Source organism: Condylura cristata, unplaced genomic scaffold, assembly GCF_000260355.1.
Source record: "Condylura cristata isolate star-nosed mole 26May11 unplaced genomic scaffold, ConCri1.0 scaffold00028, whole genome shotgun sequence".
Taxonomy (NCBI): Eukaryota; Metazoa; Chordata; class Mammalia; order Eulipotyphla; family Talpidae; genus Condylura; species Condylura cristata.
The window spans coordinates 12,178,862-12,205,654 of record NW_004567129.1 but is presented as its reverse complement, the minus strand read 5'-3'; the positions used below and the strand labels follow the sequence as shown (position 1 = coordinate 12,205,654).

Here is a 26,793-nt window from a genome sequence, read left to right as displayed (position 1 = left end):
CAGTGATAGCTTGATAGTGCTGTCTTTAATCCCTGCACCACCAGGTAGGTCCCCATCTTAATCTTTCTTTAATGCTCATTTCAAGTCTCAACATTTTTGAACTTCCCTTAGGAAAATTAAGACCTTGTCAACCTGTCATTTTTATATTCATTCATTTATTCAGCAACTATTTTTGGAGTACCTCCTACACATTTCCTGGGGGATAGTGTGGTTAGGAGAGTCTGTGAAGACTGGGTTTTGTTATCTATTCCACCATTTGCCTAGTAGTGGGCTAGTCTGAGTTTCCTGAGAAACAACTGCCAGACAAGATTAGCAATGGAAGAGACTAATGAAGATGAAAACTGCCCCGGATAGGCCTGCTTTAGCATTTTGCCATGCTCAGTCTCTGGCTAGGAATCCTGGCCTCAGATTGAACACAATGATAGATTTCAGACCAGCAACTGGGGCCCCTGGCCAATTACACTCCTCCTGGCAAATCTTCATTGCTCTGGAAGGCAAATCTTCATTACTGCCACATTTGACTTCTTGTGCCCCACAGATTTCTCCATACACATTTGATGAACTCTACTCCATAGCTTCCAGGAATCTCTGTAAGGGAAAAACTCAGAAGACAGAGCCTAGTGGGATAAGCTAACATCCTTTTTGCAAATGACCTCAGGGCTATAACTGGTATTCATCCTTTCTGTCCCTCAACTAGCACCTCAGAAATCTGGGGCGCTTACCTGATGATGTGACCCAAGCCTTCATTCCTGGTGTGGTGGTGTTTGAATCCATGGTGACCATACCTGCCTCAGAGTGGTATGGTATTGTTGCACATGTCTGCTCAGGTACAGAGGGCCAATGGAGTACACCCAGAAGGCACCCAAGTGGAACACCTGGGTTATTTCCCCCTGCCTCCATGAGATGCCAGCTCCAACACCTCCTCCTGTTGATAAATATTTAATTAAAGCTTAAAGCATGGTGGCCCTCCCTGCTGGTGCAATGGGTTAAAGCACAGCACTGTGAAGCTATTCACCAGAAACAGAGTGGGGAGCAGAACAGGCAGGTTGACTTAAAAACACTGCTGAGGGGAGCAGCAGGCACATCAGGAGAGGCCTGCTGCACCGTGGCCAGGGATCAAACTCATGCTGCAGTGGCTGACAACAGCTTCATAGTGCTGTGCTTTAACCCACTGCACCACCAGGGAGAGCCCCAGAGTTTCAGGTTTATTTAAAAATAAAATTTTAAGGTTTATTTATGCATACAGAACTGGGGTACAGGTCAGAGGTGTGTGGATTCTGGTGAGAGAATTACCAGAGACAGAGCAGGAAGCAGAACAGACAGATCATTGAAGTACACTGCTGAAGGGAGCAGTGGGGGAGACAAGAGAGGTCTGCTGTGCCCTGTGGGTCACCTCCCTGGCAAGGAATTGAACTCATGCTGCAGTGGCTGCAATAGCTTCATAGTGCTGTGTTTTAAATCGTTGAGCCACCAACCCTCTATGTGGTTTATGATTTCAGTTACTACATCCAATTTTTAAATCCACTTAACTACTTTTTGTATATGGTATGAAATAGTGGCATACTGTCATTTTCTTGTGTTTGTCACCTTTTCAGTATCATTCGTTGGACACTTGCTTGTTTCTATCCTATGCTCTTGGCTCCAATGTTGTAAATTAACTGTCCACGCAGGCTTATTTCTATGCTCTCAATTGCGTTCTACTGATATGTGTCTATTTTTATTCCAGTGTCACACTCTGTTAACTACTATTGCCTTACTGTGTAGTTAAATTTCACAGGATTACTTTGGCTGTTTGGGGTCTTTTGTGATGCAACACAAATTTTAGTAGCATTTGCTCTATTTTCTTGAAGATTGCCATCAGAATTTTAATGGGGATTGTATTGAATCTGTACACTGTTATGATTAAACTGGCCATTATATCAGTAACAATGTTAATTCTTCTAATTCATGCAGTTCATCAACTAATACTGTATGAAATGGAAAATCTACCACAATATTCATACCTGTGGCCATTAAGAAGACAAACCACCAAGAGATATTCCACACAGCAAATCTTTATTTTCATATTAACATTAAAACATGAAACATAAACATTAAAAATAGAAAACACACACACAAGAACATAGACACTTCACTGATGTTTTAAAAAGAGGTACATAGCTACAAGATCTTTTGAATCTGATTAATTCCAAACCCTCAAATGGGAAAATCTTTGACATAGGGGTGAGAAAACCAGACCAGCAGAGTCTGGTGTTACACAGGATACCAGAGCCTGGGTCTAGAGACGTTTTCTGCCAGGCAGAAAGGGTGGAAGTTGGGGATGGTTAGAGGCTAAGTTTCTTCCTTGGGAGAAATCAGCTATAGTTACATGAATTTCTTCACTAGAGGAGTACAGGATTGAAAGATGTAAGATTCACCCAATTTCCCTGGTAGTAAGTCCCCTGGTTTCAAAGCTTATGGGATTCAATCTACATTAATTGTGTATATTCCAAACATTACTTAGATCTTAGCCCTATGCTGGGTTTTGACTCTGCCAAACAGAATGGCAGTCAGGGCTTGACCACCTGCATCCTCTGTGACAATATGCTGAAAGTAAATGAGTTCTGCTTTTTAACTGAACTCCCTTTCTGCCACCAAGCTTTAGGCCTGTGAAGTCATTCTTAAACACCAACACTTCAAAAGGAGTATCTCCTTTGAGAAATAAGGGATTTCTCTCAATTTCTGGAAACTGATTTTTTTGGAAAGATGTCCTTAAAGGAGGCTACTCTTAAAAAGGTCTAACTAGGACTTGGAAATCTGGGGAAACCTAACAACAATAAGTCCTCACTACAGAGAAATACTGGCAACAGCTCAGGAGTTGACAGGCTAGGACTGTTTCAAAATAAAAATAACATTTATACAATTTAAGAAAATTACTAGTTTAGCTACCCTGCTCCCAAGAACAGTGAACTGACTACCCACATTTTGCAGCATGTACTGTTGTGGACAGCAGTTAAGCAAAGTTGCCTTAGAGAGAGCAAACAAACTGAATGCTCTATTGGGGGAAAGTGCAGCTAAGGTTGGAATATATGGAGTTAATGTTACTGAATAGCTCTCTGTAATCCACACAGGTTTCCAACCACCATTGTCTTCCTGAGAATAACCATTTTACAAACACTTTTGGGGAAAAAAAGGGAGGGCAAAGGGGACACAAGCCAGAGAAACCAAGTATCAGCTTTACATGAAGATAGATTTACCTGAAAAATTATAAACTAAATAACAGCCCCCTTTGAGAAGCTGGCTTTATTCAGATAAGGACTCTTTCAAAATAGAAGAAACAAACTCTTCTCCTATTTTCAGCAGCAGCAGTTTGAGCATTTTTTAAAAGTCTCTCCTAGTTAGCTCCTTACTCCTGATATTTAACACAAAGAGAGAATCAAGTTAAAAGTTCTGATGTTATTGCTGTTCATCTTTGTTAGTGGGGGGAAAGGAGAAGTCTTCTAAGCACCGGGTTACTTCAGTCATCTTGAGAACCTAAGGCTAGAAAAAAATGAGTCTCCCCTACTGCTCAAATAACTGGCCTCTTCCCTCAACTCCCACACTGTCAGGAACGTAATGCAGTTGGCATTAGAAAAGGGCCTAGAAGAAAGGGAGCAGGGTCAAAGCGCAACAGCTGCCTCCATCACTGGGCTTTCCAATATCCCAGAACTTGCATACGTGGACTGTAAATGTTGTTGCCACAAAGCAGAACAGATGTGCTCACACGGTCAGAAACAGATCAAATCCCACACAAGGTTTTATAATGCCCTCTTGTGTTCAACTGAGCTCTTTTATATCCAAGATGCAGCCAAAGATGGTTTAGTCTCTTTAAGACATAAGCATTCTCAAGCCAAACAGACCAAGTGCTAAGATCACTCATTGGAGGTGTCACCTCCCCCAGAAAATGCTTGGTGCACACTCACATGCTAAATGGATGCTAGGAGGATGTTCCTGGCGATCTAGCAAAAGTCTAATTGAAAGAAAGATCCTCAATGAAGACTCAAAGGCTTAAAACTTAAGAAATGGATAATGTACATGTAATGCCAGTCACTCTTTCGATAGCCACTGTAAATAAGACAACCTGCAGAGACTCAGCGTCCTAGAATCATACTTACCCAAAGGAACATGTTTCCCAAAAGTTCAAGGCCACAGACAGTAACGAGGGAATCTTTGCCAAGGCTGTTGGGTGCTAGCAAACATTTAATGTTAAGTGGCAGCATGCCTGGTAAGTTTCAAGACTATTGGTCACTCCCACCTATAGATGTGGACTGTCTTCTCTGTTAAGGTAGCCAAGTAGTTAGAATGGTTCGCTTCAAATGGGCAGATGTCCAAGACGGGCTGATCAGTCTGCAGACCTTGCAGTAATGAGCCACTGCCAGCATCCCACAGCTAAAGAAGACAAGCAGAGAGAAAGGTCAGAAGTCATTCAATTCAGATGGGAAAACACTTGAAAAAGCTGCAGGGAGAACATTGTTCAGGGAGCAGAATAGAAAGTCCCTAACTTTCACAAAGTTGTGCAAAACTAGCACACCCAACGTAGTTCAGCTATGGCCTCATCTACAATCACTGCAATCAGCAATTAAAATTTACTCACAAGTGATCTGAAACCAAGTCTAGCACACACCCTGCAATCTATGCGCCAAACACTCCTCTGGATACTGTCTCTTCTAGGGACAGAAAGATCAATTAAGACAAAAAACTCTGTCCCTGCCCTCATGGTACCTATCTTCTAACATGCTTTACTTACGAAAACAAAACTTGACTATGGGAAAAAAGGGAGCAATAATGAGAAAAATAGAGAAAGACTCCATCAGTCATTTCTGGCTTTGAATATAACAGGGCAACAAGAAGGAATGCAGGTAGTTTCTAAAGGCGGGAAAATATAAAACCACTCTCCGTTAGAGCCGCCAAGAAGGAATGCAGGACAGCAGATCCCTCACTTTTAGTTAGTTTAGTAGCAACTGGATTCTTACTGGTAAAGTATCAGCAGAAGTATCTCTCCCTTCCTTTTCATACATTGGCTACAACACAACTTAAAGAATTCTTATGGAGAAACTGCCAACCCTCTGCAAAGCAGCAGCTTTAGAACAAGTCATAGTAGATGTTCCAGGATCATCTCTTCTTAATATATATGCAACAACCTATTCCTAAGTTCACATTCTGAGATATAAAGAAGTAAATGTTAGAAAATTTATTTCATTGTTATAATAAACTGTGAGAAGCAAAGAGCAAAAGAGAAACAAAGAGCAATGAAAAGATCAACAGTAAGAGACAAACATAAGGAAGAGGTTGCCATGAGAAATAAACAATGAAATTATATTATATATATAAAAAGACACATCATGCCATTCATCACTTAGATTATTAAGTTTTTACCATGTCTGTTTTATCCGTTCATCTTAAGTCTGCAGGTCTAAAAAAAGCCATTTTCTAAAAACTGTTATATCATGGTCAATCAAATAAATATTAATTTTGTACTATTATCTAACACCAAGTGCATAATCAAAATTTTGTTAGTCCCCTCCTGGTGGTGCAAATTAAATCTCAGCACTATGAAGCTACGGCAGCCACTACAGCACAATGGGTCCCCGGCCAGGGAGCTGACCCACAGGGCGCAGCAGCCCTCTTGTCTTACCCGCTGCTCCCCTCAGCAGTGTGTTTCAACAGATCTACCAGTTCTGCTCCCTACTCTTGCCTCTTGTGAATCCTCTCCCCCTCCCCCCACCCATGCACCTCTGGCCTATACCCAAGCTTTTGTACCCATAAATAGGTAAATCTTAAAAAAGTAATTTTCAGATAAGTCACTTTTTACATTTGGTTTGAATCAAGAGTCAAGTGAAGTCCACAGTATATATAAACTATTAAGTTTCAATGTAGAACACATCCAACCCCTCCATTGTTTGCTAGTGCTTTATAAAGATGGGTGACCTGTCCCATAGGGTATCTACAACTGAAATCTATCTTTTTACTTGTTGTGTTTTTATTTAACTTGTTCCTCTACTCTCTGCAAGTCTAATGAAAGTTAGCACTGAACTCTAGAGTGGTGTTAGCCAATATAGTGGCCAGCTGCCACCTAAGACCATTTATATTTAAGTTAAAAAAAAAAAAAAAGTTTGTCAATCATTCTAATCACATTCCAAGTGCTTATGTAGCTAGTGTGGCTATTTTGGAGGCATTGTTCTAAGGCTTGACTAGCTTTGCTTTCAAGGGCTTCTCAATGAAGGCACCATACCATATTAAGATATAATTTATTTTTTATTTAACCCACCTACAGCGATGCTAAGATTTATCAAGTTAATTGTTAGGTGATGACAGGATGATCCTTCCACGGGAAAAATCTCTATCAACTTTTCATCCCTAGGTTTCATCCTGAATTAATGAAGCTGATGCTTGATTCTATTATTTTATAGGGGGGTGTTATGTTTATTTTTAAACATTCACAATATGTCCCATGGGACATTATCATTCACTTAATTTTAAAAGAATGAGGTGAATCTACAGATATTGAAATGGAAAGAACTTAAGACAGGAAGTTAAAAGCAGCACAGGGGAAAATTTAAATTATATAAGGACATGGAAAGTGTGACTCACATGTGTAAAACAAACCCAAAAACTACACATACACACTTTTGTATAAAAATAAATTAGAGGCTCACCAGGGCAGAATTTGATGCTTCATCCCCATGGCATACCAGGACACTGCCATCATTCTCTGGACTTTGGAAAATGGCACTTTTGGTCAGTAATTTGCAAGTGGGTCCCCCTAGGAATGTTTGAATAGGGTGGCAGGTACAGATGGGCTCTCCAGCATCATCTAGTTTATAGGACATCTCCATTAGGACACTTCGTAAGGTATTGTGATTTTTATCTACAGGTCAGAGAAAACAGTGTTGCTCCATTAGGAAAGTCCGAAGAAATCAACCAAGTCCTCATATCTCAGACACTCACACCAAGGAGAAAAGCCACTATTTCTTGTACCATCAAGAATAGTTACGAAGCAAACATAACGCTACAGCACGAATGAAATTCAGAATCCTAGGTTAGGATGCAGCAAATTATCTACAGTAAGTTTTTGCCTGTGAGAGAAACAATTCTAAGAATGCTCTATCCACTTCAGCAAAAGGTTCTGCATATTTCTGCTTGGGTTCTTCCCTACAAGTCTTAACTAAAGTTTTATTTCCTTCTCCTAATGATGATCCCATTACCCCCTAGAAAAGTACTTTTATTATCAAAAAAGTTGCTTTCTATTCCATTACTGTTTTGAGTCATGGGGGGTAGAGTTCATAAAGTGGCCAATTCGCTTCCATCAAGCACTTGAAAGACTTTGTCCCAATTCACACCTGTGAGAAGCAGGGAGGCAGGCTCAATGGATGAACTTGGGCCACCGTCCAAACAGTAGCAGCAAAAGTGGTTAACTTAACCTGTTAAGTCCCTAAGGAGCTTACTAGTGACAACAGAAGAGCAGGGCAAGCTCTGCTTCTCTCCCCCACCCCTGTACAAAACTCCCAAACAAGAACATCCCATACTTGCCCCCAAGACGACATCCATACTTACCAGGCCTATAAGTCACAAGAAAGTGCCGGGTACTGCTTTCTATCTGGAAGTCTACAAACCCCCCTGATTCCAAAGACAGTACATGAGGCCAATGAGAAAAGTCCATCTTCCGTTCCCAAAAGGAAGCATTCTCCAAGGTTCCAGCCAATACCCCTCCATACGGAAATGCAGCCGAGGCAGCTCTAGGTATGTATGACAGGGATACCAGCGGGCACCTGAAAGGAAATAAAGGAAACCAGACCTCACATCCCAATTTTGTACAGCTGCAGAACCCACCAGCATCCAGACCCCAGAAGCGCTTGAGAACATTCCTATATTTATAGAAGAGGTTAGAAACCTATGAGTCACTATCCTCTGACTCTGTAGAATGAGTCATACAATATTTTGCATGCAATTTCAGATGAGACACATGCTCTAAAACCAGTAAGAAAAAAATGGAGTAGGAAATTTAATGGTTACAAGAACACAATGAAAAGGAAGCTTGACTTTAGAAATGGCATTAATCAGAGACACGAAAAATCAGAAAAAAAATACAGCTTATATGTTACTATAATGAAGCTGAACATACAGCTTATATATGTTACTATATTTCTCAACTAAAATATAATTTAAAGCATATGACTAGGATTTTATGCCAAGAATTTGCTCAGAAATATTAGCTTATAGACAGAAGAACTTGTTTCTGCCACCCTGTTTGTCAGAATTCACATTTAAGTATATGTAACAATCATCCTTAGTCCCACACACCACATGAATGAAGCGTAATTCTACCCTATCCAAATGAAAATAAAATCTCCAAGTGTTGAGGTTTTATTAAAATAATCATTATTGTAATGCTATCTGTATTTTAGATTCACCACCCTACTTTTAACATAGATTAGAAAAGGAAATTCTCTCTTAAGACATTTCTCATTTTGGTCCAGGTCACAGAAATTTCTCCTTTTGAGGACCTTACTCCCACCACATATTATGCCTGAATGATACTCAAAACATTGTGAAAAGCCACTCAGAACTGGGCCAACCTCACAACCTGTAACTGGATGATAAATCATCACATGGCAGCCCTTAGACCAAACTGGTTTAGGACTGGACTAGGGAAGATTTAATTCATTTTTAATTTTTTTATTCTTACTGATCTTTTTCTATGTGTCAGACATGTGGTTAGGAAAGCAGATTACAGTAACTATACATTACAGACGAAGCTCACAGCAGGCTAGGAAACATTTACATAGCTCATACATAATTGAGTTGAGTTCTGAACACAGACCATTTTTCATGCTGGATGCTGAGTAATTACAAATTTAGTTCTAACTGAAACCAGAGCACACTATCATGTGCAGTATCATGAACACAAAGCCTAAGGAACTTTCTGATTATGAAGTGAGACTGTATTAATGGCCTCAGAGAACTGCACTATGTGAGGATTTTTGACTAGAGTGAAACTTTTTTTAAAGTGCATTAATACAGTTAACAGCCTAATATAGCTACCTACAGGAAGTGAGTGGCTTCCTACCTAGTTTTCTGAGGAATTAGCTCCTGCACAGGCGAGTTCGTGTTTCGAAGGTCATATACAAGAACTGAACCATTGACCAGGCCAGCATACATGTAATTATTTTCATCAAGACACCAGCAGCAGCTCCAGACAGGACGGCCAGCATTGTAAGTCTGAACCACAGTATTTGTCTCCAGGCTGTGGAAACACAAGAGACTTTTTAAATTATGCATTATCACATTTTTGCCACCTTAGAGCTATGGAGGTCTGCTAGGAGTAGGACTTCTAGAATATGACTGCAAGGTGGTGGTCCAAGGCCATTTTTGCTGGCTCCAAGTGGTATCTCTGGAACCAAGGCAACAATCACCTCTTCTTATAGTGTTTATTATGTGCAACCTGAAACTGAATTCTACCTAGGCAACAGATATGCATATGTATACAAAGCAAGGAACAACACAGCAATTTCTAGTGGCAAAATGAATACACTAGAGTAATGTGGGGTAAAGTAATGCATGTTCCTGGCAGAGTAGTATGGTTTGTGCCAAATTCTGAAGCATCTTTGTTTTTGGCATTTAGCTTCTTTACCTCCATTATTTACAAAAAAAAAAAAATTATTTATGCATATAAGAACTAGGTTACAGGCCAAGGTGCAGGGGGTTACAGGGGGTGAGAGGATTCACTAGAGACAGAACAGGCAGGATCTACTGAAATAACACTGCTGATGGGAGTAGCGGGCAGGTCAGAAGAGGTCTGCTGCGCCATGTGGGTTAGCTCCCTGGCTGCGGATTGAACTCCCACTGCAGTGGTGCAGACAGCTTCATAGTGCTGTGCTTTAACCAGTTACACAACCAGGGAGGGCCTTAACCCTTACCATTTAGGAAAAACCCAGTGTATAAATAGGCATATAAAACATAATGTACACTGACTTCAGAGTTAAATTTAAGCTGAAGCATTCTTGAAAAGTCAAAAGGCTATTTATTAGGCCTCATAGTACTAAACCTCAGGTTTAGCCAGATACATTAAAAAGGAATCCAACTTAGCTATATGATAAGAATTACTTTTTTAAAAGATGAAGGCACCATATACACTCAGATCTGGCTCATGATATTCTACATCAAGTGAAGAAAGAAAAAAAAACCCCATGGGCCCTCCCTGGCAGCGCACGGGTTAAAGCGCAGCACTAAGGAGCTTAAGCCGTTTCCGCATGAGTTCGATCCCCGCTTGCCCCGGAGGTGATCACCTGGCGCAGCAGACCTCTCCTGACCCACCCGCTGCTCCCCTCAGCGGTGTACTTCGTCGATCTGCCTGTTCTGCTCCCCACTCTGTCTATGATGAGGCCTCTCGCTGCACCTGAGCCTCTGGCCTGTACCCCAGTTCTGTATGCATAAATAAATAAATCTTTACAAAAAAAAAAAAACCCACTGTAATTGATGGTAGAAAGAAAGTAATGAGGAGTTTGCAGTACCAACATGGCACGGTGACTCTGTAGCGGCAGATACCAAGGCTCCCTCCCTACTGTCATTCTACCATCTCTAGGCTATTACCCTCTTCTGCATAACTTGAGCCATATTTTTTAATACCTACAATTTTAAAAAAGTAACACAGTTTTATAACTTGCTATGCCACTTTCAAAAGTAATATTTTAAATTTCATGAACTTCATCTCAAAAGAAGACAGCTGTAACATGTCTGTAACATGCAGATACTGATTTCGACCCAGGCCCCATCACCTTCCTCAAAGCACTTACTTACCTGGTCAGTTTAACAGTGTTGTCCAGGGAAGCAGAAAGCAGTAAACCTCTGGAATGATTGCTGAAAGCCAGCCCTCGGATCTGTTTGCCATGCATGGGGATGTACTGACTACTTTTCATGTTGGCAGTACTCAACATCTTAACACCAAAGCCTGCAAAAGATGAGAGCAAGAATGAAAGAGATCTCTGAAAGTCAATTTAGGGCAAAGCAAGGTAATCTTGTAAAAAATACCTTTGTCCACATTTCTTGACATTATGTCCTCAGGAAGAAGATGAAACAAACAAAAATTCTTTAGGTTTTTTGAAGATCTTACTTATTTTTGCATAGAACTATGATATAGGCCAAAGGTGTGGGTGGTGAGAGGATTCACTAGAGACAGAGTGGGGAGCAAAGCAGGTAGATCTACTGAAATACACTGCTAAGGAGAGCAGCGGGAGAGACAGGAGAGGTCTGCTGCACCATATGTTAAACTTAAAATGCATAAAATATGGGAAAATCAGTATAGTATTAATTGAAAAAAAAAAATCAGTGTATATCCAAATTCTTTTACTTGCATTTTGTCAATCTGAACACTGTTGAACTTATTAGATCTAGTTTCAACTTGAATTAGCCCATGTGGTAGTGTTTTTACAAAATTTCCAGTCTGGAAAATTAATCTGAACTTTAATGGTACATATAAGGACTAATGTTCTTCTTCAACTACACCAGTAAGCCACTCTCAAATATCTCCTCTCACCTTAAGTTTTTCACTGTTTCTGCTCTCTTGATGAATCTGTGTACCAAGAAACACTAATAACATCTCTGCAGCTCACTAAAGTATCTGCATTAATGAGACACCAATTAGGATTGATCAGTAAGTGATCAAATCAAAAAGTGATTTGATCAGTATTCACCCTCCAGTGAGTCACGGATTCTCTAAAGAGGTGAGAGAAATTAAATGGAGTCCAATAATGAAAATGAGAGCTGAGGTTCTAGACTGTTTACCTGGAAGGAAGGAAGCCTGAGGGGAAGGTTGTGACATCACCAGACAACTCAAAGAATCACAGTATGTCATAATTCGGCAATTTCCTGACTGAGACACTGTGAAGGTCTTCTGGAAACGGTACTTGCGCTGGCTCTGGCTATGGGGTAGGCAGTTCAGGAAACCTGCTTGGGAGGCCCCCAGCTGCTGTGAAATTTGATCCCGATGTTCTAGAATAAGTTTTCGCAAGTCCTACAATGAAAAAGATTTTATAGATGTGAAGCTTTTCCGTTTGCTATTTCCGTCAGCACAATTCCTTAAAGCAAGATTTTTTGCACATTATATGAAAATGTAACATGAATCCTAGAGAACTGATGTGGTTTTCACAGTATTTCAATTAGCAACTGAAACAAAGGAGAATCATAAAAATATATAATAAAGTATGTAAGTTTTGGGAAAATGCCCTAATCAGAAATAAAGAGGTGGTTATGTTTACTTCTGGGATACTTACTAAATCCTATGTGATCTGAGAAGAACCTAAGTAATACTTAAGATTCTTTTCTAATTTCTATTTCAAAAGTTCTTCGGCATAGAAAGGATCAACTTACCTGGACACGACTATGAAGCTTAGTGCATTCATTAGTGAGGACTTGAAGCTGGAGCCGGCACTGTGCAGATTCTAACTCAGCTTGCTTTCTTAGCATCTGCTCCTTCAGTAATGAGCTAGGGGAGGAAAATCCGCAACAAGTAGAGATTAGAAAGGTTACAGAAGACTTTCCTCATCAATACGGAATAGTAAGTTCATGCTATGATACACACATTTTTGAGGCATGTGCATCATACACAAGAATAAAAAGTTAAGTTTATAAATACTAAAGAAATGTTATGTGCAGGGCTGAACTCATGAGCCTACTGGGCTTCAGGGTTACATCCCTGATGGCCGAAGTCTGACTCCTACTAGGGGTAGGTACTAAAAATGTATGAGGAAACAGAGCCAAGCTTATTCAATCTGTATGTCAAAAGACTAAGTTTATCTGTTGCATTAAAAGAAAATAATATTGGTTGTTTACCAGACAAATAATAAGCACTCCTCAACAAAGCTGAATTTAATGAAAGTTGTACACAAAGCAAATGCTAACAAAATACCAATTATAAAAAAAAACAATAGGCAATAAAGATAAACAATGCATAATGAAAGTACACACTCACCAAGAATAAAGCTCACAAATTTGCATATACCTAAAGATAGTTTCAAAATATGAACTGCAAAGAGAGATTGCTATTCCAATGAGATAGGATAAGTTGAAAATTTGAAAGGAAGGGATGGAATTGGCTTTATTAGCATGGAAACCTAAACTATAATGGGTTCTTCAGAGGATTCATAAACTGTTAAGAGTTCAGCAAGACTGCTGGAATGAAGATTGAGAAAATTAGGTCACTAGCATCCCTCATATACCAGATAGCTAGTACCTGGTATATACTGATAACTGATACCTGATATACTTTTTTTTTTTAAAGATTTATTTATTTATTCATACAGAACTAGGGTACAGGCCAGAGATGCGGAGGGTGAGAGGATTCACCAGGGACAGAGTGGGGAGCAGAACAGGCAGATCGACAAATTACACTGCTGAGGGGAGCAGCGGGCGGGTCAGGAGAGGTCTGCCACGCCATGTGGATCTCCTCCGGAGCAGGCGGGAATCGAACTCAGGCGGAAGTGGCTTAAGTGCAGTGCAGTGCTTTAATCCGCTGCGCCACCAGTGCAGTGCTTTAATCCGCTCAGTGCAGTGCTTTAATCCGCTGCGCCACCAGGGAGGGCCCCTGATATACTTTTAAATAATTATCCATAAAACTAGATTTCAGATAACAGACTAAATACCTGTATAGCAACATCTTAAAAAAACCCTTATAAATGGAAACCAAATAAAGCACAAATTGAGTCATGACTGTTAAAATTAAAATTTCATGTTCAACAAAGATACCACAAACAAGTTAAGAGAGATAAATCAGACTGGGAGACAAAAATACAATGCACACACATTCACTCACAGGAGCTGAAAATAGCAACCTAAGAAGAAAGTTAAAAAGCATATAAAACTTTATTAAGTACACTTGTAAAAGACACAATATAACAGTAAGTGAAAGAAAATCATTATCTATAAAACTAGATATCAGATAACAGACTCAAAACCTGTACAGCAAAAACTTAACGACTCTTCTAAGTGGAGACCAAATAAAGCACAAAGCAAGAGACTGATCAATGACTGTTAAAATTAAAAATTCATAATTGGAAAGACATGGAAACAAACAAATGACCAAAAGTAGATGCCTGGATTAAAAAGATGTGGTACATGGGCCCTTGCTGGTGGCGCAGCGGGTTAAAGCACTGCACTGAGACGCTAAAGCCACTTCCGCATGAGTTCGATTCCCGCCTGCCCCGGAGGTGACCACATGGCGTGGCAGACCTTTCCTGACCCGCCCGCTGCTCCCCTCAGCAGTGTACTTCGTCAATCTGCCTGTTCTGTTCCCCACTCTGTCTCTGGTGAAGCCTCTCACCACCCCTGAGCCTCTGGCCTGTACCCCAGTTCTGTATGTACAAATAAAAAAATCTTTAAAAAAAAAAAAAAAAAGATGTGGTACATATACACAATGGAATATTACTCAGCAACCAAAAAAGAAAATAAATGAATAAACACATGCCTTTTACAGCAACATGGATGGAGCTAGGAAAGATCATGCTTAGTGAAATAAGCCAGAAAGAAAAGGAAAAATAACAGAAAGTTTCACTCATAGCAGGAGTATAACAGACCAGGCGAGAAAATAAATTAACGAACAGCTATAGACCAGAGACAATTTATGGGAATGGAGTGGGGAATGGGATCAAAAACAATGTGGGGAGGGAAATGCACTGGACTATAGTGATGGCACATGGGTGATTTGGTGATGGGAACCCCATGAGGGTTACAAGTGAGATGGAAAAATGCACAAAATGAATATTTAAAAAAAAAAAAAAAAACCTTTTACTTTGCAAGTTAAAAAAAATTAAAAATTCATGTTGAAACAAAGATAACACAAACAAGTTAGAGAAAGTCACAGACTGGGAGACAATACTGCAATGCACACAACAAAGAATCAGTAAATGAAAACACAAAAACCATGAATCAGTAAAAAACAAACTATAAATAAGCAAAAGATGTGAACACAATTCATAGAAAAGTATGTCCAACCTCATTAGTAACAGGAAATACAAGTTAAATACTATTTCACCCCTGATTAAGTCTGGTAATATAAAGTGGGCAAAAGTATGGAAAAAGTAAGATATCTCTTCTACTGATATTGATGGGAGTATAAACTCGAATAGCTTCTTAGAAGAACAATTTGACTACATCTAGCAAACTTCAAATTACATGGACCCTTCACTAAAACAATTCTATTTCTATACCTGCAGAAATTCACCTAGCTCTGTACAGGATGCGTTGTATTTAAAAAAACTGGAAACCACTTACCTTCACCAATATACAGAATAGGTATGTACATACATACATATAATCCAAAATAGCCTTCAATTTAGAGAACTAGAATATTATACAGAAATTCAAATAAATATGCTATTGCTCTTGATACAATATGCTATTGTATCAAATAGGCTAAGTGCCTGAAACAAAATACTAAGCAAAAAAGTCACAAAGGGAAATTATATACTAATGTTCACATACAGCTATAAAACACTTTAAAATTATACAATATATGATTTATGTATATATTATGTAGCCAAACATATAACCATTCTTGGTAATGAACACCTAACTGATGAAAGTAGCTACCTCTAGGGAAAAAATATGAAATTAAAATGAACTTAATTCACTAGGAAGCTCCTATTGTATGTTTCTTAAAACAAATATGGCCAAATACTAAATTTGATAAAGCTGAATTGAAAGGCATTCATTTTCAGCCTCTGTATTTATTAGCATTTAGAATCTTCCTGCAGGGGGCCCTCCTTGGTGGCACAGGGGGTTGAAGCGCAGCACTGCAAAGCTGGCCTGGGATGCTTCAGTCCAAATTTGACCCCTGGGCCCGGAGGTGACCCACATGGTGCCTCAGACCTCTCCTGACCTGCCCTCTGCTCCCCTTAGCAGTGTACTTTGTTGATCTGCCTGTTCTGCTCCCCATTCTGTCACTGGTGAATCCTCTCACTGCCCCTGCACCCAAGTTCTGTATGCATAAATAAATAAAATCTTTAAAACAAAAACAAAACAAAACAAAAAAAAAAACAACTTCCTGCAGGGGTCACAAAAACAAACACACCAATAGGTTTTGCCTATTCAACAATCTGCCACACAATTGCCATTTCAGAATACTACAAGATTTGACAGAGCAAGTGAAGAAAAGAAATTAAAATAATCAATAATTCTACTCCTCAGTGATTACTTGGGCTTTTCCAATTCACAAATATATTCACACTGATAATGTACTTTAACATGACAATGTACCATATGCACTTCAATGTAACTTTTATTTGTTATAGTGGTTTTTTATATATATATAATAAAAAGACATTTATTTATGCATACAAGAACTGATGTGTAGTTCAGAGGTGCAGGAGGGAAAGGATTCACCAGAACAGGCAGATCTACTGAAATACATTGCTAGAGGGAGGAGCAGGCGAGACAGGAGCGGCCTGCTGAGCTATGTGGGTCACCTCTCTGGCTTAGATCATACTGAAGCATACTGCCAAGGACCTGATTAAAATGGTTGTTCTCGTGTACATCTCAACAGTCATGTCCCTGCACTCTCTGGATGGTAGCATTTTAATCTTTGATGTACTGATAGCATATTATAAGTAGTGTTATTACCAACTGTTCAGAGTTTCAAAATTCTGATTAATTTCTTTCATTACACTGCATGAGCAAAGTATGACTTAATATTTGAGTTTTCTGTAGAGAACAATGTAGAAATTAGGGTTCCCCATAAGAATAGCAACATTTAAGTAATGTGTCACATTCTCTCTCTCTTTTTAAATATTAAATCTATTCTAGTAACAAGGGAACTAAGATGGAGAGTAACAGATGACTATGAAGACTAAGTAAGGGAATCTCCGATTTTAGTGTTCATGGTAATTTAGCAGCAGAGGCGGCAGAAATGTAATCCTCAAGGAAAAATCTAGACTGGCCACAGAAAATCCAGGATATTTTTCTGCTTCAGTCTGATGCCTGGGTCAGGTATGAGCTATTACTATAGGGCTATATCTTACCCACAGGTTTTTGGATTTTTGGAGGGCTTAGGACTTGGTATCCCCAGATCACATCACCATAGGCTTAGTATCAGATCTGATTCCAAATTCAGGGGAATACCCAAGTGATCCTACCAAAGGAACAGCTTCCTCACTCCTTCTGAATCTACCTGTTCCAGTCAGAATACAACATTCATACTCTGATAGCAGAAACAAATAGCTTTAGAGGACCCTCCCTGGTGGCACAATGGGTTAAAGCACAGTACTGTGAAGCTGTCCGAAGCTACTGCAGCATGAGTTTGATTCTGGGACAGGAAGGTGACCCACTACTCCCCTTAGCACAGGATTTCAGTACATATGCTTGTTCTGTTCCCCACCTGTCTCTGGTGAATTCTCTCACTCACCTCTGGCCTATACCCCAGTTTTTGTACACATAAATAAATAAGTCTTAAAAGTAGCTTTAGTATAGTGCTTCTAGTGCTTCAATCTTCTTTCATGGAAGATTTCTGTTATCTATATGTGTGTCTTCCAGGGATGGATAATTCACATGATGTGGCAGATTAGTAATCTTTGTTCTGCTCGCCACTCTGTCTCTGGTGAATTTTCTCACCTCCCACACCTCTGGCCTGTACCCTAGTTCTTAATATTTAATTAATAAATATTAAAAAATAAACTAAAATTGAAAATCAATATATTGACATGTATAATAAAAATCCACTGGAGCCTGACACAAGGCACAGCTGAATTGAGTATCAGGAATCTAATTTTTTCTACTTCTCAGCTTTGCTATTCTGTGTATTGACCACTTTTACATAGACTTTTCCCATGACTAAGAAGGCATTTTAGTGAATGCAATCTGGGACTACATTATTTTCTTAAATGTTCAGTAAAGGTTTGGGGTCTACATTCACTGAATTAGCAGATATTACAATTATTTATATTCCAGAACCTCTTAAAAGAAAAAAAAAATATTTGTAATGCATGTAGGCCAGAGGTGCAGGAGAATGAGAGCATTCATTAGAGACAGAGTGGGGAGCAGCGGATGAGGCCAAGTCTGTTGTGCCATGTGGGTCATCACCCTGCCGGGTGACCGAACTCATGCAGCCACTTGCTGCAGTGACTACGGAGTGTTTCACAGTGTTGACACTTAACCCCTTGTGCCATTAGGGAGGCCCTCCAGACCCTCATTTTTAAGGATACAAGAACAAACCAAATTGACCTCCTTCAGAAGATGATCAGACATAAACAACAAATCAGAATGTGAGACAGATCATCAATAAGCTGCAAATACAACCCAAATCTCAAAATCACACTAAAAATGATTCACACCACCTTTTTCAGATGTGCACACAAGGAACCAAAAGGGAATGTTCCAACCAGGTACTCTTGCCACCCACCTTCTCATGCGCTCATGTTCACTCGTGTCCAAAGCTCTCAGGGTTCGGGCATAAAGGACAACGATGTCACTGTGCTTGGCTTTCTTGTTGCACTATAGAGTTCAATAAAATGTAATTAGTTTAGTTCTAGCAACTATACTAATTCTGACTTAACAGCTGATTGTGTAAAAACACGGTACTTACCTGAGGACATTTTCGTGCCTGTCCTTTGAGCCATTTAGAAATGCACCTATACCCAAAGAGGTGTCCACAGCGTAGGGCTGAAAGCCGGTGGTCCCCAGCATTGGTCCATTGTTCTAGACATATTGTGCAAGTGTCCCCTTCTTCCTCATCCACAGAAGCATTAGTTAGCAGAGGACTGGACAACTGGGGAGATTGCTAAAAGGAATATAGAATATATTCAAATGAGAAAAAATGCAAAATCAGTCTGGAAGAGGATGTGCAACAATATGTGAACCAAACTTCACAAAAATGATCCAAAACTGAATTGAAAACACTACAGAAAAACCAACATCTACAAATCACTTGTTATTTTTTCTAGACTACAATCTGGTGAAAAAGAAGTCATAAAAATATTACTACCTTTTGATCTTAAATTCTTGGGTATATTTTTCTTCATTCAAAACAAACAAAGGGTTAAAGCACGGCACTATGAAGCTATCACATGAGTTTGATCCTCAGAAGCAGACCTCTCCTGTTTTGTTTTTTTTTTCTTCTTAAATGTTCAGCAAAGGTCTGGGGCCTACATTGAATTAGCTGAAGTCACAATTATTTATATTCCAGAGCTTCATTAAAATTTTTTTTAATTTATGCATACAAGATTTATGCTTTTTTTTTTTTAGATTCATTTATTTATGCATACAGAGCGGTGGTACAGGCCTGAGGTTCAGGTGTAGTGAAAGGATTCACCAGAGACAGAGTGGGGAGCAGAATGGGCAGAACTAAGAAGTACACTGCTGAGGGGAGCAGCAAGCAGGTCAGGAGAGGTCACCTCCAGGGCGGGGATCAAACTCATGCTGAAATGGCTTTAGCTTCTTAGGGCTGTGCTTTAACCCGCTGTACCACCAGGGAGGCTCCGAGTTATGCATGTTTTTTAAAAATATAAATCTTTAAAGAAAAAAAGAGGATTTGGAATATAAATGTGACTTCTTCTAATTCAAAGAACGTAGGCCCCCAAACTTTTGCTAAACATTTATTTTTTTTTAAGATTTATTTATTTGTTTATGTATACAGAAATAGGGTACAGGCCAGAGATGCAAGAGGTGGTGTGAGGCTTCACCAGAGACAGAGTGGGGAGCAGAACAGGCAGAATGGCGAAGTACACTGCTGAGGGGAGCAGTGGGTCAGACAGGAGAGGTCTGCTGCACCATGTGGGTCACCCCTGGGGCGGGGATTGAACTCGCACTGACGCTGCTGCCATTAGCTTGCAGTGTCACGACCTAAGCTGTTGCGCCACCAGGGAGGGCCTTACTGAATATTAAAAAAAAAAAAAAATTTAATAAAACAAAAAACCTAGGAAATAGTGGGTTTGTCATACATGTAAAATTAGATCCATCAAGTAGTCACGTAAAACAATTAGACTCACATAAATCAAAGGAAAAAAAAATACCAGGAAAAGAAAGCTTAAAAATCAGTTTACAAGAAACCACAAATGATCAGTAAATACTCATAATTAAAGGAATGTAAATTAAAGTGACCATTTTTGTGCCTATGAAATGGTATAATTGATGTCTGATGATACCGAATACTTTAGAGAGTAAGAGAATGGGCATGGTTACACAATGTTTTGCAAGTAGAAATTGGTATAAATTTCCCAGAAGACAATTTGTTACTGTCCATCAAAACTGAAATACGTAACTTTCCGGTGATATAGCAATCTCTCTGCTAGACACACCCCCCACAAATACTCACAAATATCTGTTAATGGACTCCCCCCCTGCTAGGGGCAAAGTCTCAGTGCTATCACCTCTATGGCCTCTGGGTTTGATCCCTGGTCAGGGAGCTGAAACATGTATGGCAAATCAGACCTCTCCTGTCTTGCCCAATACTCCCTTCAGCAGTGTATTTCAGTAAGCCTGCTCTCCACTCTGTCTCTGGTGAATCCTCTCACCCTTTCCCCCTTATGCCTATACTGTACCTCTAGCCTACATCCCAATTCTTTATGTAAGAACAAACAAAAAACAAAAACAGAATATGGAAGCCATACAGAGGTGCAATCAATTATGTTTTAGGACTGGTAGAGTCCACAGTTGACATAACTAATTCTCATTCTAAGGGCAATGATGAGTAGGTGCCGTTCAAAAATGAAAATTGTTTCTCACACAGCAATCATACTTGGCCTAACAGTTCAAAGTACATGACGTCTACTAACTGAATTGATATTTAATACTATTAAATAGGCAGGGCAAATTGTCCTTATACCTCCTCCCCCACTTTTAAACCTGTGTGGAAATAGTTACACAGATGAATAACTTGGATAGTACACACCCAGCCTACAAGTCCTCCAAAATTTTCCTTTTGATTGCAACCTCCTTTTAAAATGAAAATCCATGTCTTTCACACTGAAAAGGGTATTTATGAATTACCTGTTTGGGGATGGTCTCTCCTCCACCACATGTAGTTTCTTGCTCTGCTGACATGCTTTCTAGTTGCCCTGCCAAGTTGTTTGCAGAAATGAAAATAAACAAAAGAACATATGAGTCATCTATGAGAGCCTTGCAGCAGAGAGCATGATGCACAACTTTCCATTTCTAACTGGTAGTATTGCTGTGATGACAATTTCCCCAAGTAGCATCAGCAAACATTTTATTAACTGATTTTGGATATTTTTCGAACATACATAAAAACAAACATAACAGTAAAATTAACCCAAGTATCTATCACCTAATTAAATAATATTTTGCCAATCTTGTTCCATCTAAGCCCTAATTCCCATTATTTTCTCTTGGAATACATAATAAACCCTAATATCCTGTCATGTATAAAAACTTTTATTAAAACACTAATACAAAGATAAAAGACATAATCATGAATCATTTTTATAAACCAGTTACCTCAATAATTAAAAAAATATAGAATCTGTATCTTCATTATACCTAACAATAATTATTTAAAACTAGCTAATATAACCCTCCCTGGTGGTGCAATGGGTTAAAGTGCCGCACTATGAAGCTAGCTGCAACTACTTCAGCATGATTTTGATCCTGGCCAGGGAGGTGACTCACATGGTGAAGCAGACCTCTCCTGACCTGCCCCGCTGTGCCCCTCAGCAGTGTATTTCCGTGGATTTGCCTATTCTGCTCCCCACTCTGTTTCTGGTGAATACCCTCACCCCACACCTCTGACCTATATCCTATATCTATATGCATAAGTAAAAAAAGCTGCAGTGGCTGCAGATAGCTTCACAGAGCTCAACTTAACCCCTTGTGCCACCAGAGAGGCCCTGACTATCCTCTTTTGGAAGTACATTATCAATCTTATGATTATTTTTCTATCAGGCTGCAGAAGTAAAGAGTTCCTAAATATAAGTTTTTGTTTTTTTAAAATCTGAAAGCAGCTTTATTCCAGCTACATAGTATCTCAACTGCAATTTCCATTGTAGGAAGTAAAAATGAAGATTTGAAAATAAACTAAATATAAGTTTTTTTTAAAGGATACAGGTATTGTGAATGTCTTCCCTCATCAATGGGTTGCCATTCCACTTTCTCAATGATATTGTTTTTGATGAACGTTATGTTCTAAACTACAATTCACCTGTTTTGTTATTGATTTGTCAGAGAAATCTGATCATTTGTCCTGTGGAATGAATCTTTGACATTTGTGGAAGCAGGGAAGCAGAAGAGAAGTACTAAAATACAAACAGTTTCCAGCCTTCTGGAGTATAAATGTCTCACAAGACGTTTGTATAAATACAAATATAGCAAAATACTCACCTTCTAAAGTAACATCTCTAGATTCCTCTGCTTGGACAACACCCTCTTCAAACTCTGTAGAGCTATCACTGTCAGAATCAGAACCATTTGACCCATGCAAGACTTCAGACACAGTATCTCTAGCCTCTGAATTGTAAGAAGAGGTGGTTGGCAAGCGAGGCTGGGTCCTACTGACTTGAAAATAAGAATCCAGCGGTGCTCTTGACCTATGTATGCAAAAAGGCAACAGAATTACATAGTAGAACTGCCCATCATCACACAAATAACCCACAAATGAATTGCTGTGACTAAGGGGGAGGTGAAAAACTTATTCCTGACCACTTTTTGCAGAAATCTAATTAAAGCCAAATGGTGAAAAATGGTCTTTTACATTTCTCTAAATGTAGTATGTATATGAGGGAAAAAAAAATTTTTTTGTAAAACAATTAATTAGCATGTAACTTTGAACTTTAAGGGGCTTTTATCTTTAATACTGGTTCACTTACTCTAAGAAGATTCTCTCTGAGTTCTGCTAAGATTTTCAGTTTTGTAAGCAAAAGTGGAATATCAGCTCATCTCACCCCAAAATGTGAAAACTTTTACTCGCAACAGATCTACATTAAAATGATAGCTATGCCAGACATTATGTAGCCCCACCCAGGATGGCACTCATTTCTGCCTTTATTCATTCCTCCAGCGCTCTGAGACTATGACCTTGACCAAAGGAGGTAGTTATAGAAGAGACATTCTCCCCTAATCCTCTTAAATTAAGGGAAGGTTCAGCAGACCTCTCCAATAAATCCACCTGTTCAGTTCTCCAAATAATTTAATAAAATTAAGGGGAGTAAAGTTTCAAGGGGTGGGAAAAGGAAAGTGAGAATGACAAAATAGACTAGGTTAACTAAAAAGTCATGAGCTGGCCAGGAATCTACCTCACATTTTTCATAACAACCCAGAGAGTTGTCTAACAGGTAATAGATGGCCCACCTATGGTTTTTTAGTAACATCTCGTCAAAAACTACAACACAAAGTTATTTTAAGTGAGGAGGGCTAGGATGTTTCCCACAGAAAAGGTCTTATATAAGGTCTAAACTCACATTTTAATTTTTCATAAAGTTTCTCTAAATCCAGCCTGTTTTCCAAAGTCTATCATACAACTAAGCGGACTGCCAATGGATTCTGGGTGAGAGGAATGAACTTGCAAGTTAATATATTTTTCATGTACAAGACACAAATGATTTAAAGAGCCAGCTTCTACAGAAACCACTGCCAATAAACTATCACCTAGTTTTCAAAGCACAGCTGTGGAACTTATCCTTTCATTATTTTGTGAAGTAAATTAAGACAAGCACTTTTATTTTCATATGACTTAGGAAAAAAGAGTTCGGAAAAGTCACCTATTTGTTATGTGTCAAAGTCAAGTTTCAAAGGATTCAATGACCACAGCCTAATATTATCAATTCCCAGCCACACAAGTCAAACATGTATTTACCTGGCACTGTCTGTCCTCTGAGACCCTACCACTCTTGCCCTGCGTGAAGCAGCACCCCTCCTCCTCCTCGCTCGCATCGGCCCCACACCATGGTCTGCAGATGAGGGTCTCAGGAATTCCAGCATGCCGTGAAGTCTTTGCAGCCCACTGATAAAATTGTTCACTGAATCCAATGAGGCTACCCTGACTGTGTGGTTAACACCAGATCCCTGTCCATGGGCCTCCAACGCTCCTGGATTGATGTTTTCCACATTATCTCCTCTCAAGGACCCTACTCCCTCTGTCAGATCAATGGACACTTGTGGTACAGGCTGAAGCAAAGGCAGTCCTCCCTGGCTGCTGAGCACTTCAGCAGGAGCAGGCTGAATTAGGAGTGGCCCCCCATTCTGGCTGCTGAACACTTCAATAGGAGCAGGATGAAGTAGGAGTGGCCCCCCAGCCTGACTGCTGAGCACTTCAGCAGGAGCAGGACGAATGAGGAGTGGTCCCACCCCTTGGCTGCTGAGCACTTCTGCAAGAGAGGGCTGAAACAGGAGTGGTCCTCCTTGGCTGCTGGCCACCTCAGCAGGAGCAGGCAGACGCAGAGGTGTTCCTCCTTGGCTGCTAACCACTTCTGCAGGAGCCGGCTGTTCTAATTCCATCTGAAGGTCACATTCCATTGCTTCATTAGCCATCACTGGGAAAGCAATATTTGTTAAAAAAAAAAAAATCAGTAAAATATATAAAAAAAACAGGCCATATAGCTGATATAATCATATCTAATCTTCAAGGAGTTTTGTTTCAGATCATTCTTGGGAAAACTGAGAGGCTGACAGTCAAGATTTTGGCTACCTGTTTTAAGCCAAAGACGTTTTGGTAGTTTTTTCTCCAAAACCAGCATTAGTAACCAGTTTTCCAACTAGGCCTTTCAAAAAATTAAGTCATGTAATACTGTCTAAAATAGAAAGACCTATAAAATAAGGGAATTAAATGAGTGAGTCTATCTTCCAGTTATTGTCATGACCCTAATTAGGAAAATTTTCAAAACAAATGCACAGAGAAATTTAATTAACCTCTCCAAAAAAGATGACATCTGGGTCCTCCTTGGTGGCGCAACAGGTTAGGACGCAGCACTGCAAGCTGGCTATAACTGCTTCAGTGTGAGTTCGATCCCCACCCCACAGGTGACCAACATGGCCCAGCAGACCTCTCCTGTCTTGCCTGCTGCTCCCCTCAGCAATGTACTTCGTCAATCTGCCTATTCTGCTCCCCACTCTGAATCTTCTTACCACTCCTGCACCGCTGGCATGTACCCCAGTTCTATATGCATAAATAGCTAAACCTGAGAAGAAGAAAAAAGATGACATCCAACAGATATTAAACACTGGTTATGTAACCAGATACCCCACAGAGGTAAAGACAAGTAAGACCCTGAGTTTACATTCTAGCAAAGTGTAAGAATAAAGAGTTATGAAATACTGACTATATAAGCTGTGATATTTGGTACTGGGAGAGAGACAAAGAGCACCATTTTAGACACAATAAACTGAGGTGAGGCATGATGGATGTAAACAAGTTAGTCAAGGGCCCTCCCTGGTGGTGCAACAGGTTGAAGCGCAGCACTATGAAGCTGGATGCAGCTGTGTCCAGCACAGGTTTGATTCCAGGCCAGGGTGGTGACCCACATGGCGCAGCAGACCTCTCCTATCTCACTCACTGCTCCCCTCAGCAGTGTACTTCATTGATCTGCCTGTTCTGCTCCCCACTCTGTCTCTGGTGAACCCTCTCACCACCCCTGCATCTCTGGCCTATACCCCAGTTCTCTATTCAAAAGTAAATCTTAAAAAAAAAAAAAAAAAAGTTCAAGCAAGGAAACCAGTTTAAGGGCTACTGTGGGAGTATAAACTAGTAGTCAGAGAGGTTTGGGAAAGACTGTTAGCAGTGGAGATGAAAAGTGCTTTAAGAATCCTCAGCATAGTCAGGTTATTTAAATATCATGGGATATGTTGAATTACTTAAAAAGGAATAGAAAGAAGAAGAAAAGCAGGTCAAGGATTAGAACTGGAGACACTTAAGGAAAGTTACACTAGAGAAGACCTTAGGCTGTATAGATTCTAGTACAAAGCAAGATGACTTTCTCTAAAATTGTAGAAATCAGATTACCATGGAAGACAGCAAAGGATGGAGCTGAAAAAGCTGGCTGGTTTAAAGTCTATAAAGGAAATCAGCCTGTCTCCTAGTCAGGCAAAGGAAGAGACAAAGTGAGATGAACAAACAAAAACTTCTCCCCATGCTATAGCAAACTGGAGGTTTAACCCTCCAGTTGTCTCTTGAACAAGACAGGTTTAAGATTAGGCAAAGCAGGTAATTCTAGGGAGTTAAACGCAAGTCAACAAACTGAACTATAAGATACTTCCAACATTCTTTCCCGATCATTCTTTCCCCTGCATAAATCCAGGACATAATGTTTTAGTTTATGTACATTCTCTATGCTCCCAGGAAGGAGAGAGAAATCAGAGAAAATCAGTTTAAGAAAAAGCACCTAGGCCCTTCTCCTGGGGCAAGGAGTTGAAGAGCAGCACTATGAAGCTCTCTGCAGCCACTGCAGCACAAGTTCCATGAGGAGACCCACATGGCATGGCAGATCTCTCCTGACCCTCCCAACGCTCCCCTCAGCAGTGTATTTCAGTCCATCTGAATGTTCTATTCCCCAATGTCTCTGGTGAATCCTCTCACAGCTTCCCCAGCACCTGGTCTGTACCCTAGTTCTTGTATGCATACATAAATACCTCTTTTTAAAAAATGGCAGTCAAAGTAAAAGTAGCAGAAGATAAATCAGAGCAGCTCCTCCAGCAAGTAGAATAAAAATTAAAAAAAAAAGTCAAATAGAGGTCCTCCCTGGTAGAGCAGCGGGTTATAGCACAGCACTAAGAAGCTAAAGCCACTTCAGCATGAATTCCATCCCCACCTGCCCTGGAGGTGACGCACATGGTGCCACAGACCTCTCT

The 26,793-nt window shown here is 39.8% G+C and overlaps 1 protein-coding gene across 1 annotated transcript in view; it reads right to left on the bottom strand.

Moving 5' to 3' along the window:
• Positions 1-2,089: 2,089 nt before the first annotated feature.
• RFWD3 (ring finger and WD repeat domain 3) overlaps positions 2,090-26,793 on the bottom strand; it is a 27,286-nt gene continuing 2,582 nt past the window's right edge. Inside the window, exons 2-13 of the mRNA XM_012730778.1 lie at positions 23,807-24,482; positions 22,336-22,541; positions 20,989-21,056; positions 18,587-18,781; positions 18,404-18,495; positions 12,385-12,499; positions 11,800-12,028; positions 10,816-10,966; positions 9,086-9,262; positions 7,573-7,787; positions 6,675-6,886; positions 2,090-4,407 (exon numbers count right to left, since the gene is read on the bottom strand). Coding sequence (XP_012586232.1) covers positions 4,264-4,407; positions 6,675-6,886; positions 7,573-7,787; positions 9,086-9,262; positions 10,816-10,966; positions 11,800-12,028; positions 12,385-12,499; positions 18,404-18,495; positions 18,587-18,781; positions 20,989-21,056; positions 22,336-22,541; positions 23,807-24,480 — 2,478 coding nt within the window. The 5' untranslated portion in view covers positions 24,481-24,482 and the 3' untranslated portion in view covers positions 2,090-4,263. The remainder of the gene's footprint in view (positions 4,408-6,674; positions 6,887-7,572; positions 7,788-9,085; positions 9,263-10,815; positions 10,967-11,799; positions 12,029-12,384; positions 12,500-18,403; positions 18,496-18,586; positions 18,782-20,988; positions 21,057-22,335; positions 22,542-23,806; positions 24,483-26,793) is intronic.